This window comes from Eublepharis macularius, chromosome 10 (genome assembly GCF_028583425.1).
Source record: "Eublepharis macularius isolate TG4126 chromosome 10, MPM_Emac_v1.0, whole genome shotgun sequence".
Lineage (NCBI taxonomy): Eukaryota > Metazoa > Chordata > Lepidosauria > Squamata > Eublepharidae > Eublepharis > Eublepharis macularius.
The window spans coordinates 11,668,548-11,680,949 of NC_072799.1; the positions used below are offsets into that span (position 1 = coordinate 11,668,548).

The following is a 12,402-nucleotide window of genomic DNA, read 5'->3' on the forward strand; positions in this document are numbered from 1 at the left end:
GAGAGAGCAGTTTGTGAGAGCAAAATGTGCATTCCAGACAGTAATTCTTCCCTTTTAAGAAGCCTAAATGATCTCTGTTTCGCTCTCTACAGGAATGATGCGAAAACGGTGAATGTCATCACCACAGCCTGCTTTTCCAAAGTTACTAAGGTGAGAAAATCGAAAAATATATTGGTGCTTTCGACGTTCCTGCAGGCTTGGCTTTGTTATCCAAGTGTCCTATCAGACTTGCTCCTTTTGCATTCCTGCGGGGTAACAACATTGACCGGTTACAGTGGAAATAAAGGCAACTGTAACTGATGTGAAGCTGGAAAAGGCAGCGGGGGAGCTGTAGTGGTTAGAGTGTTGGGCTTGGACCTGGGAAATAGGGGTGCAGTTCCCAGTCTGCCGTAAAGCTCCCTGGATAGATTTGGGGCAGTCCTGTCTTTGAGAGTCTAGTTAGTTTGAGAGCGCCCAGGAGGTTGTCTGAAAAGTTTTACTTCTATTTATTTTTTTTCTTTGTCCAAACATCTCACGGCTGTTCAGATACTAGTTGCCGCCTTGAAATTTTTCCTTGGCAAAGATGAAGACGAAAAGCAAGACAGCGATTCGGAATCAGAGGTTAGTACATCTTCTGTTCCGTTGAGATGATTTTAATAAGAAGGCTTTGGTCTGAGGCAGGCAACCATGTCAGTCTGTAGTAGTAGATCCAAATCTGAGTCCAGAAAACTAATTTTTTTTTTCAGGAAATAAGTATTTTGAGAAGCAGAGGTTCTCAGTGATCAGATCACCATGGGGCTTCCATAATTGATGTTACTCTTGAACGAACCTTTTTGGTTTGTTGAAGAATAACATTAACACAGCTAAGCAGAATATGACTGCTTTCGGGACAAGACCTTGTTTCCAAAGCAAGGTGCAAAGATTGGCCAGGGGAAGCTGAAATGTGCCCCAGAGTCTCTTGATGGATCAGGCAGTGCTCTGTATCCTGTCCCCATCTTAAAATAACAACAACGTTCGATTTATATACCGCCCTTCCAGACAACTTAATGCCCACTCAGAGCGGTTTACAAAGTATGTTACTATTATCCCCGCAACAAAACACCCTGTGAGGTGGGTGGGGCTGAGAGAGCTCTGAGAGAGCTGTGATTGACCTAAGGTCACCCAGCTGGCTTCAAGGGGAGGAGGGCGGAATCAAACCCGGCTTTCCAGATTAGAGTCCCACCACTCTTAACCACTACACCAAACTGGCTCTTTCCAGATATCCCTTGGAAGTTCCCAAGCAGAGCATGAAAATAAGGGTCTCAAGAGCTAAGTGTACAGAGGTATACTGCTTCTGAACATGGAGGTTCCAGGTAGCTGAGGAAATTTGCCAGCTATGAACCCTTGCAATTTTTAGGAAACATTATTCCCTCCCCCACCCCGCCAAAGCATTCTAATTTTTTTTCCATTCCAACATGATAAATTATTCTGCTACCTAAGTACTGAATTGCTTTTGTTATTAATTTTTAAGCATCTTTTACAGTTTGTAGTTGAAAAGTTTTATACGTTTTTTAAAAAAACTGATAGCCATTGATCCACAGTTCTAAGGATTTGTCTGATCTATGGCTTATCTTTACAATAATACATACAAGAAGAAGGACAGAAGAACAAGGGAGTCCCATGCTCCTACCTCACCCGTAGACTTTTTTTCAGGATGCTTATATGCTCCTTTTTAATCCGTATGAATCCTCAAGACAGCTGACACATTTAATTTAAACATAAGCATCGAAATTTAAATAAAAAAGGGTAACAAACTGTGTTAAAACCATCAGATCTGACCCAAAAGCAACCTTAGGAACCATACAGCTGGAAGTACCGTCCAATTCATTTATGTAACATGAAGGTCTTTTAAAATACGAGATCTGGTTCGAAAAGGTCTGTGGAAATGACACTACAACTCTCACCTCCTGGAAGAGGAAATTCCAGAATTTTGGGGCATCTTCTGAAGAAACTCTCCTGGAACCACCCAGCCTAATTTCATTTGATGCTAGTTCCTGCACAAAGGCACTATCTAGTGATCTCTGAACTTGGGCAGGTTAATGGGTTTGCATCCCTTCTGTTTAATTCCATTTTATTTGGATTATACACGCCTATGAATCTGTAAGGCTTCCAGGCACACAATAGCCCTTTTGTTGGAAAGAATTACACAATGATTTTGTATTTAGCCAAAAGTGAATGGAGGTGGGGGTGTTAACTGCCTGCATTCCTCCTTCCCAGTTCATATTTGGCCCCTTAAATTGTTCTTTCAATAACATTTCTTCCCAAGGACGACGGCCCCACAGCAAGAGACTTAATGGTGCGATACTCCACTGGAAGAAAGACCACCAAAAACAAGAAGAAACTGGAGAAGGCCATGCGAGTCTTAAAGGTGAACAGCGAGAGCTGGTGTGGTGTGGTAGGAAGAGACCTGGGCTGAGGTCCCCACTCTGCTATGAAACTCACAAGGGGACCTTGGGTCGCTCTTTATGCCTCACATGTTGATGCTGCCCCTAAGTTCATCGGAAAGGCCTTATCTCGGTGGTGGGGCATGTCTTTTTGTGTGCCAAAGAACTCCGGTTCAGTTTAGAACATAAAGTAACAAAGCTAGGAAAGATTGCAGCTCGGAGAGCCGTTACCAATAGAAGACAGGATGGAGGTAAACGTGGCAGTGGTTGGTATAGACCAGGGGTGGCCAAACTTGTTTAATGTGAGAGCCACATAGAATAAACGTCAGATGTTCGAGAGCCACAAGACATGATGCGTTGAAGTGACTTCAGATGAAGAGGCGAGTTTGGGGGAGTGTCTTGAAAGTGGTATCACAGGAAAGGGTGGGGTTTTGGTCAGTATGCTGGAAGTGATGTCATTGGAAGGGGTGGGGCTTGGGAAGAGTCATCACCTGACCGTTGACTTGGAAGTGACATCACAAAAGTGGTATCACATCCTTGCTAGGCTTCACCCCCAAAGTCCCCAAGTATTTTCTGAGTCAGACCTGGCAACCCCAGCATTTTTATTGCACATATGACAGATATGGAAAGAAAGAAGGAAGGAAGGAAAAAAGGAAAAGGGAGAGAAAGACATGGAAAGGAAATAAACTAAACTGTATGGCCACAGCGATACTCAGAGACCTCCAGGAGCCACACAATATGTCTAGAAGAGCCACATGTGGCTCCCGAGCCACAGTTTGGCCACCCCTGGTATAGACAGAAGGGGTAAAAATCTCAAATGGATAGGGAAAATTGTGGTACTGAATACCAGAGGTCAGAAAAGGAATATGCTTATGCAAAATAGCACAATGATATATTTACAAATTTATAAAAACATCATGTTATAATAAGATATCTAGAATAAGGAATTGACAAGCTATAAAAGACATTAACAACAAAATTACTGCATCAGAACATATACCATGAAGAACTGACAAACTACAAAGGACATAACACAAGACAGGATCCCTGCTACATTCTTGTTTCAATGTGTAAACCTTCATCAGTCATAAACAACCTTGGGCAAGTAATTTTGAAGACAAAAATTCAAAAGGTAATAGGTGGTATGTGGTATGTTGTCACTTCAAAAGATAAATGTCCTGGTTTCAGTCTTCATCTGTCATGAACGACTTTACACTTGTAGGAAGCCATGTGGTTTCAAGGACAACGACGTTACTCATATCCCAAAGGCAATTTGTAAATATTATATGCAAATATTATATGGTTGGTGTAAGGCAGTTCTGCATATGCAGGATGGGATGTGCGCACGCGATTCCTATTAAAAAATGACTGTGCCCTTGGTTCAAATCCGTTTGTTAGACCACATGGTTGTGGCTAAAGGTCGACATCTTTTGTGGAGCTCTTCTAAAAACGGTTGCCTGACAAACTAGTCTGGTGTGGAGGGTTTGAGCATCAGACTAGAATCTGGGAGACCCCAGTTTGAATCCTCATGCCACCCTGGAAGTTTGCTATGTGTTCTTAGGCCACACACACTGAGCCTGGCCTACCCTTTGCGGGGTGGTTATGAGGATAAAACGGAGGAAAGAAAAGTGGGGGATAAATACCTAAATAATGCATTCCACCCTTCCTTCAGGGGACTCAGAACAACATACATAGGTTTGTCATGCTGCCTTCTAGGCTGGGTCAAGCTGCCTTGCCCAGTGTTACTCAGTGGGGCAAGAAGGAAGACACGTCTGCATCCTGTTTACTTCAAGGGTGTTAGTGACTGCAATATCCTCCACGTCTCAGCTTGGCAACCCTAATTGGGATGATGTAGTTTTGCTGCAGTTGAAACTATGGGCCAAGCTACACATGACAAATGACACTTGAACGGCAAGTGTATTTCTCCCTGTTCACTTGCCCTCCACTCAATCCACTTGCCGTTCAAGTGTCATACGTCATGTGTAGCTTGGCCCTAGGTGGCCCATGAATAACCACCATGTGCAGCCCAGGCGGTGGTGTGGGTGGAGAATCTTTCATTTGGGCACATGTCAACGGCCGTTCTCGAGCTACCATGTGAGGCACCTGAACTCATGGCGCAGCAGACGCTCTGCGGTTTGGGGCAGGCAGGGCCTTTTTTCAGCTGGAACGGAGTTCCGGAACCTCTTGAAAGTGGTCACGTGGCTGGTGGCCCCGCCCCCTGATCTCCAGACAGAGGGGAGTTGAGATTGCCCTCTGTGTCGCTGAGCGGCGCAGAGGGCAATCTCAACTCCCCTCTGTCTGGAGATCAGGGGGCGGGGCCACCAGCCATGTGACCATTTTCTCCGAGGGCAACCCACCGAGTTCCACCACCTCTTTTCCCAGAAAACAAGCCCTGGGGGCAGGTGCGATTGCACAAACCCATCCCGCTCGCTAGATGTTTCACTTAATTTTGTTCTCCCGTTCCACTGAAAAATGTATCCTTTGTCTCTTTCCCCGTTGCACAGAAACACAAGAAGAAGAGGAAGCCAGAAGTGTTCAACTTCTCAGCGATTCACTTAATCCACGACCCACAAGGCAAGCGCACTTGGTCCCAGTTGCCCATTCTTTCCTGCTAAGGGATTATGTTCAAAAAGAACTGTGTGTGGGGAGGATAACAGAGCTTTAGATGCCTGTGGGAACAATTCAGTCATTGGATCACAGCATGGTGTTCCTGTAAGGCAGTGCTGTTGCAATTATAACTGTTAGGAAGGCCTCTTGCATGCTTGGACTAGCTTCCCCAAGGCCATAATAAATCTATTCTCTTCAATCCATGCCCAACGATAGCCCTGGTATCAGAATCATGTCTCTAAGGTTAGCGAGCAGAAATTCTGGGAGAGACCCCCCGTCCCCCCGGACCTCCAACCTCCCACTTTATGCTTCAGCTGATTTTGTTTTATCGTTTATACATCTGGGTCCTTTTTCTCTCCAATCCCTGCACTCTGCCCCGGGGGTTCTTCCGTGTACAGACTTTGCGGAGAAACTGCTAAAGCAACTGGAGACCTCAAAGGAAAGATTTGAAGTGAAGATGATGCTGATGGAGCTTATATCTAGACTCGTCGGGATCCATGAGGTATGAGTGAACGTACGGGCTTACCATTTGGAGCATTGTCAAATATGGGAGCCCCCACCAAAAATCCTTTTTAAGTTGGTAGCCCTTTTATTTGAACAATGTATGTTTGGCTGATATAAATCAAATGTGCATTGTTTGTGTTGGGTCTTGCCGTAGCCTAAATTGTCCCACCCCTCAAGATGTGCTTCCTTCTCCCCCTGACCCCCGAAGATGTGTCCTCGATTAGTGTTCACTTCTAGTCATGAGGGAAGATTGCTTTTTCGTAGTCTCTGGGCATAACATTGATGGTCTTTACACTTTTGGAGAGCTGCAGTTCAGAAAGTTCTAGTCACAAAAATTCTCTCCCCTTAGAAACGCAGCTTCTCCTGCACGAGCCTGAGGGGAAGAAGTTGCCCCTTTTTGCTCAGTTTTCTGTGAAGACATAATTCACATTGGTCTCACCCAAGATTGCTCTTCTGACGGTCTGTCCCCCTGCCCCACCCTGTAAAATGTCTATTTCTGGTTGTAAGTGAAAGTTGGTTAGTTATATGGGGTGTTTATCACCCATCCCTCCAAAAGAAGGTTCTCAAGGCAACCTAGAAACACAACCCAGTGAAACCCACCTCATAAAATCAATGAAACAGATCAGAAAAACTGTAAAACCAGCAGCCACAGTATTATCCAGCAACTAACCTTGCAAATGTATGTCTCCTCAGCTTTTCCTCTTCAACTTTTATCCTTTTGTGCAAAGATTCCTGCAACCACATCAGAGAGGTAGGGATATAGTCATTTCTTGGTTTAATTTTTTTGCTTTTTCTGTAGGGGAGAGGAGTGGAGACCTCCTCTGATGCCAGCTTGATGTAGTGGTTAAGAGCGGTGGTAGTAGTGTACTGTAAACTGCTCTGAGTGTCTTGAAGGGCGGTATATAAATCGAATATTGATGTTGTTGTTATCTGATCCATTCTGTTAGCATTTGCTGAGGTGGGTTTTGTGCCAGATGCTGTGAGAACCGGCGTGGTGCCGCGGTTAGAGAGTTGGCGTAGGCTCTGGGAGGCCCAGGCTGAAATCCCCGTTCGGCCATGGAGCTCAGTGGGTGACCCTAGGCCAACAGTCACTCTCCTAGCCTAATCTGTCTCACTGCATTGTTGTGAGGGGGGGAAATGGGGAACAGAGAACCCCTGAGCTTTCTTGGGAGAAGCGTGGGATAAAAATACCTTTTCATTTCACTCCGTCCTGAAGGCTCCCAGTATAGTGCAGCACTTCAGGGGATTAAAATGAATTCTGAGTGGCACAACTCCCAATAAAACTCTCAAAGTCCTGAAATGTTGACGTCCCTGCTAACCTCTCTCCCCCAGCATCTCCCTAACTTACAGCCTGCATGGGTGTGTGGTACGAAATCAGCAGGTGCTGGGATATATATATGCATACGTCTTTCAAAGGCCAGCCTGAGGTGTTTTGTGTCTGCTCCCCCTGGTCCTGTGGGGTGTGTGCCACATCATTAGAGTTTCCAAAAATACCACACACCAGGTGTGTGCAAGACTGCACTTACTTGTCAATTGGAAAAGGAAGGAATGGGGCAAAGGGAGCATTGGCTCACAGGCAGCGTTGCTCTTCACATGAAACTGCCTTATACTGAATCAGCCTTTTTGGTCCATCAAGATCAGTTTTGTCTGCTCAGAATGGCAGCCACTCTCCAGGGTCTGTAAGTAAAGGTCGTTCGCATCACCTGTTGCCTGGTCCTCAGATTGAGGTGGGTAGCTGTTTTGGTCTGCAGTAGAAGAGCAAGATTCGAGTCTAGTAGCACCTTAGAGACCAATGAATGCAACAGCAGGATTAGAGTCCAGTGGTGCCTTAGAGACTGACTAGATTTCCAATGTATGAGTTTCGAGAGCCAAGCTCCCTTCATCAGATACCAATGAATGCGATAGCAGGATTTGAATCCGGGAGCACCTTAGAGACTAACTTGATTTCCAGAGTATGAGCTTTCAAGAATCAGAGCTCCATTCATCAGATGGGAGTGGGAAAAGGCAGGAGTCTTTTAAATGCAGGCGGAAGGTGGGTTACTGCAAATTAGAGAGCCAGAAAGCTAGCTGTAATACATGTTGTAATCAGGTTGATAGAGCAGGGGTGCGAAGTGCAGAAATTAGCATTGTATCTGATGAAGGGAGCTTTGACTCTCAAAAGCCTGTACCCTGGAAATCTACTTGGTCTCTAAAATGCTACAGGACTCAAACCTTGCCTGTTCCTTTTAACTGCAGGTGCTGGAGATTGAGCCTGGGACCTTCTGCATGTCAAGCAAATACTCTTCCAGTGAGCCACAGCCCAAAAAAGTTCCTAACACTTTCCTAGAAGCACAAACGTATGCATGTTTCATCAGAAGTTACACTGTATGCACGATTACTTTCTTCCACGGAAGCGTGCTTAGCGTTGTACTTCAGATTAAATGGGACATGCATGGTTATGATTAGGCAGTTAGATTCCAAACAAAAATGTACATAGCATTCATTCCACTGTATCTTCTTAGTTTATTGAAGCCTTCTGAAGGCCGTTGCTTCACCCCTGGGTGAAGTCTGTGGTCTGTCGTAGCGCAGTGGTTAAGTAATTGGACTGCGATGCAGCACTCTTCTGGTTTGATTCCCACTACTGCCATGAGCTCAGCAGGTGGCCTTGGGTCAGCCCCTCCTTTTAGCCCAGCTCCCCAGCTGCTTTGTGGGGGTAATAAGAACACTGCTCACTACTCTGGGTGGGCATTAATCTGCCCAGAAGTGTGGCATACAAATGAACTGTTGTTATTATATGAAACATGAGCCTGTGCATGTTTATTCAGAATGAGTGCAATGGATCTTACTCCCAATAGGAATGCAGCCTTGAGTCCTGGTTTGTCCATACAAGCACGTGCTTTAAAACTGCATGCTTTTGTGGCCTCAATTTTTCCTTAGGGCTGTGCAGAGAAGGGAAGGGGCATTTAACCCTACAGTTGCCACTCAGTATAGTAAAAGCCCACTTCCCCACTCTGTTATCATTTTTTGTCTTTAAAATTCTTAGAGCTGAGGAGGGGGTGCCACTTTTGGACAGAGGACTAAGTGAAGGTTGAAGGATTAAACCTCATCTCCCTTCCCTGCACAACCCCAAGGCAAATGGAGGATGTTACAGTCCTTGCAATCTGTGTTTTATTGATGGACCTGAAACATTTCATCTAAGCCCGTAGTTTCTTTTCAACATAATAATTGTCTTCCTGCATCCTGTCGAGAATCAGCATTTGGATTTTGCTAGCTGCGCACTCTTACTGATCTGCCTTTCCCCTCCAACGTTATTTAATTGAAGTATGAAACTATTCATTAACAAAAATTGTCTGATGGAAGAGTCAGTAACATTTGAATTAGCGTTTCGTATGTTTACCAGTTGCAAGTTACCTGTAAGAGCAACATTTTACACATAATGAACGCGTTTCATACCTTTGTGTTTAAAGTCTGTGCTCTGCGTTTGCCACCATCAAGTAATTTAAATCCTTCCCTAAGAAAAACGTTCGGGTTTTGTAACATGACTAAATGTATACAAATTAAGGCAGCTTGATAATTTGCCCTGCCGTTTTTAACTATTTTGCATTATTCTGCTGTTGCTCTTCGAGGGACAAGCCTTCCTAATCACGAGAAATCTTGTCCACCCATATGGCTCCTTTTGAGATTTCAGTAGTCTGTTACGTACATGAGGGTTAGAAACTTGCTGTTGTATTTTCAGTTCAAGCTAAGATTTTCCGGAAGTTAACCAGTGCATCCCAGGGCTCATTTCAAGGGGGACCGCGCAGGAACACAGTTCCAGCAGTTCCCCAAAGAAGTCACATGTCAGGTGGCCATGCCTACCTGACTCTCGGCCATTTTGGGCCAGTTTCAGCCTGGATTGGGTCCGAAAGGGCCCAGATTGGGCCTCTGACGGGTGGTGGATCACTCTCCCACTCAGTAGCAGCCTGATCCTGACCATTTTGGGCGCCTTTTTGGCCATTTTCGGCCCCTTTTTGCTATTTTGCGCCCAGTTTCGGCCCTGAATGGCCAGGATTGGGTCCAAAACAGCCAGGATAGGTGATGTCAGGGGGTGTGGCATATGCTAATGAGTTATGCTAATGAGTTCCTCCAGCTCTTTTTCTACGAAATGCCCCCTGGTGCATCCAACATAACATTCTGTGTCTTGCTGTGCTCCCGTGGATGTATGAGAAACAGCCCTGGTTAAATCTGTGAACAGTCAAAAGCAATTGAGTTTTGCACAAAAATCCAGGTTTTCAGGGCTGACCTTATAAACAGTATACCTTTTCAAAAAGTCCAAACATTTGATTGTTTTTATTTATTCTTATTTTGAAAAAAAAATGTACAATTTCTTAATTATCTTCTGCTCTTTTGGGCCTAAAACATTTTAGAAGTTACCAAGATCCTGTTGTTTGCCGCACAAGCGTCTCATCAACTGGTACCTCCTGAGGTGAGAACTGTTCAAAATATTATTGACTGGGGGAAAGGTTGGGGAATAACGCAGCAAAGTAATTGCTAAGCTTTCTGGCTTCCTTCCCAGAAGTATTTTTTTTTTTAAAAACCTGGACATAGAACGTTGCATGTGACAGTCATACAAGCATGCCTTGTTCCGCATTTGCATGATAGCATGCACGTGCGGCGAAGCTGCAGGCAATTCCAGCTTTCAGCTCAGTAGCTTTGAAACTCTGTTCCGGGGAACCCTGGTCGATTCTTTGAAAGCTTGTTAGTTGTTCCTTAGAAAGAAGATAAGAGATAGCAAGCAAGTTTCTTTGAGAGGCAGTTTTTCTTCCACTATCGATCCTCCCCTACAATGTCTCACTAAAAAGGGAATGTTGAATATTTGAATATTTAAGTTGATGGCTAGAAGGGCCTGGTCTGGCCCCACCTGAACGGAATTTGAACCTTGGAACATGCCCTGGATCTTACCCAGTATGCAGGAGTGCCCTGGCAGATGCTCAGGTATTCCTCCAAAAACCAGGATAGTGGGGAAGGAATTCCCTGATGGTGCAGTTTGAAAACCACTGCAACATATGCTCTGGTGGTTGTCCACTGTGATTCTATATGTACAGGAATTTCTACCTGAAGTGTGTCCACTCTCCCTTTTTTGAAGTGTGTTTTAGAAAACAAAGAGCAAGATACAGGTCCAATAGCGCCTTAAAGACCAACTAGATTTCCAAGATAAGAACTTTCAAGAGTTGAAGCTGCCTTTGTCAGATATCTGGTATCTGACCCGAGAAGTTTTGACTCTCGAAAACTCATACCTTGGAAATGTAGTTAGTCTTTAAGGTGCTGTTGTACCCGGAACTTGCTTTTTGCTTGCAGACCAACACCTGAAAACATCTTCTTAGGAAATGAATTTAATCGTCTATGAAGTGGCCCAAGGCTAAAGGGGAAATTGTTCACAGGGACAGAGCATCCAATGAGTTCTGTTTAATTTAGAAGTTTATGTATTATCCTGGCACAAGTTCATCCCATAAACATTTCATCCTTAGCCTGGGGTGGAAGGAGAGCAGAAAGAGATATACCCAAGCTTGAGCACACTTATAAAAGATAAAAAGAAAAGTTACAGAAGGCGCTGAATGTAATTAGAATGCCAGTATGCAAATCTAGCTTTACATATTTCCTTTGTCAGATTATCCAGTCTGTGCTGATGACAATAGCCAACAACTTTGTCACAGACAAAAATTCTGGGGAAGTGATGACTGTTGGGTAAGTAACTAGACCTCAAGAAAGTGCAAGAACTCAATAGCTCATTACAATGTGTGTTGTGAGTAGGAGGCTGTCATTTGGAGGAGGGCAGGGAGCTGTTCCAGTTGGCAGCAGAGGGTAGGACCCGAAACAATGGGCTTAAATTACATGCACAAAGGTACCGGCTGGATATTAGGAAGAACTTTTTCACAGAGTAGTTCAAAAGTGGAATCAGCTGCCTACGGAGGTGGTGAGCTCTCCCTCACTGGCAGTTTTCAAGAAGAGGCTGGATGAATACTTGTCAGAGATGCTTAGGCTGATCCTGCACTGGGCAGGGAGTTGAACTAGATGGTCTGTATGGCCCCTTCCAACTCTGTGATTCTATGAGGATGTGGCGGAAAGCCAGGTTTCTTGGATGCTCTATATGTGAGGTTATAGTGGTAGCAGGGCCTTTTCAGTTATAGCCCCGGCCTTCTGGAATGAGTTGCTTATAGAACCCCCTGCAGAGATTTGGTAAAGGGGATAAAGCTTGCTTCCTTTAGCAATTTGAAGTACTTTCCTCTTCTGTTTAGATTATGTGTTTTAGCTATTAATCCTGCCCCGTATTTTACCTTTCATAAGGATTTGGTAGTTTTTGCAAGCTACAGAATATACATTTTTAAAAACCCTTTTCAGCTGCAATCTTCATAGGGCCCTGGCATGAGTGACGGCTTTCCCGTGTTCTCCTCCATATTAAAAAAAAAAACCCTTTTTGCGCGCATCCCATAGTGGACACGGAACATTACCTTGCATGGAAAAGACACAGCTCACAAGTAACTCTGCTTGCATATCAAAAGTCATAATGAACGTTAAGATCCAGAAACTTTCTGGAAAGAAGTGTGGTGCGTATCAAGAATTTGGCCCCAATCCCTGTGAAATAAAGCATCCACTATAGGCTGTGTAGATGGGCCTAACTTTCCTGCGCAAATGTTACTCAGATGTGGGGAGGTGGTTAGGTTTGCACATTCCTTTGTTTAGCACCTGGCCTGTGTATACACTGCTTAGTATAGCTGCTGGTTCTGTAGTCCAGGTCACTGAGTTTAATGCACTAAGCATGTGCTTGGTAAGATCTGGGGGGCAACAGAAGGGGAAGAAACCAAGTTCATGGGCTTCAAGAGCAGCCCTTAAGAGCTAGGTTTTGAGGAGCACCTGGTGAAATCTCAAAAAC

General features: G+C 44.6%; 1 protein-coding gene across 2 annotated transcripts in view; it reads left to right on the forward strand.

Moving 5' to 3' along the window:
* The window catches only part of SDAD1 (SDA1 domain containing 1), a 37,643-nt gene that overhangs the window by 8,871 nt on the left and 16,370 nt on the right, over positions 1–12,402 (forward strand). For both annotated transcript variants that reach the window (XM_054989907.1, XM_054989908.1), the window contains exons 7-14: positions 93–150; positions 526–600; positions 2,285–2,386; positions 4,907–4,976; positions 5,408–5,511; positions 6,207–6,264; positions 9,899–9,957; positions 11,140–11,216. In XM_054989907.1, the coding sequence (XP_054845882.1) occupies positions 93–150; positions 526–600; positions 2,285–2,386; positions 4,907–4,976; positions 5,408–5,511; positions 6,207–6,264; positions 9,899–9,957; positions 11,140–11,216 (603 nt within the window). The remainder of the gene's footprint in view (positions 1–92; positions 151–525; positions 601–2,284; positions 2,387–4,906; positions 4,977–5,407; positions 5,512–6,206; positions 6,265–9,898; positions 9,958–11,139; positions 11,217–12,402) is intronic.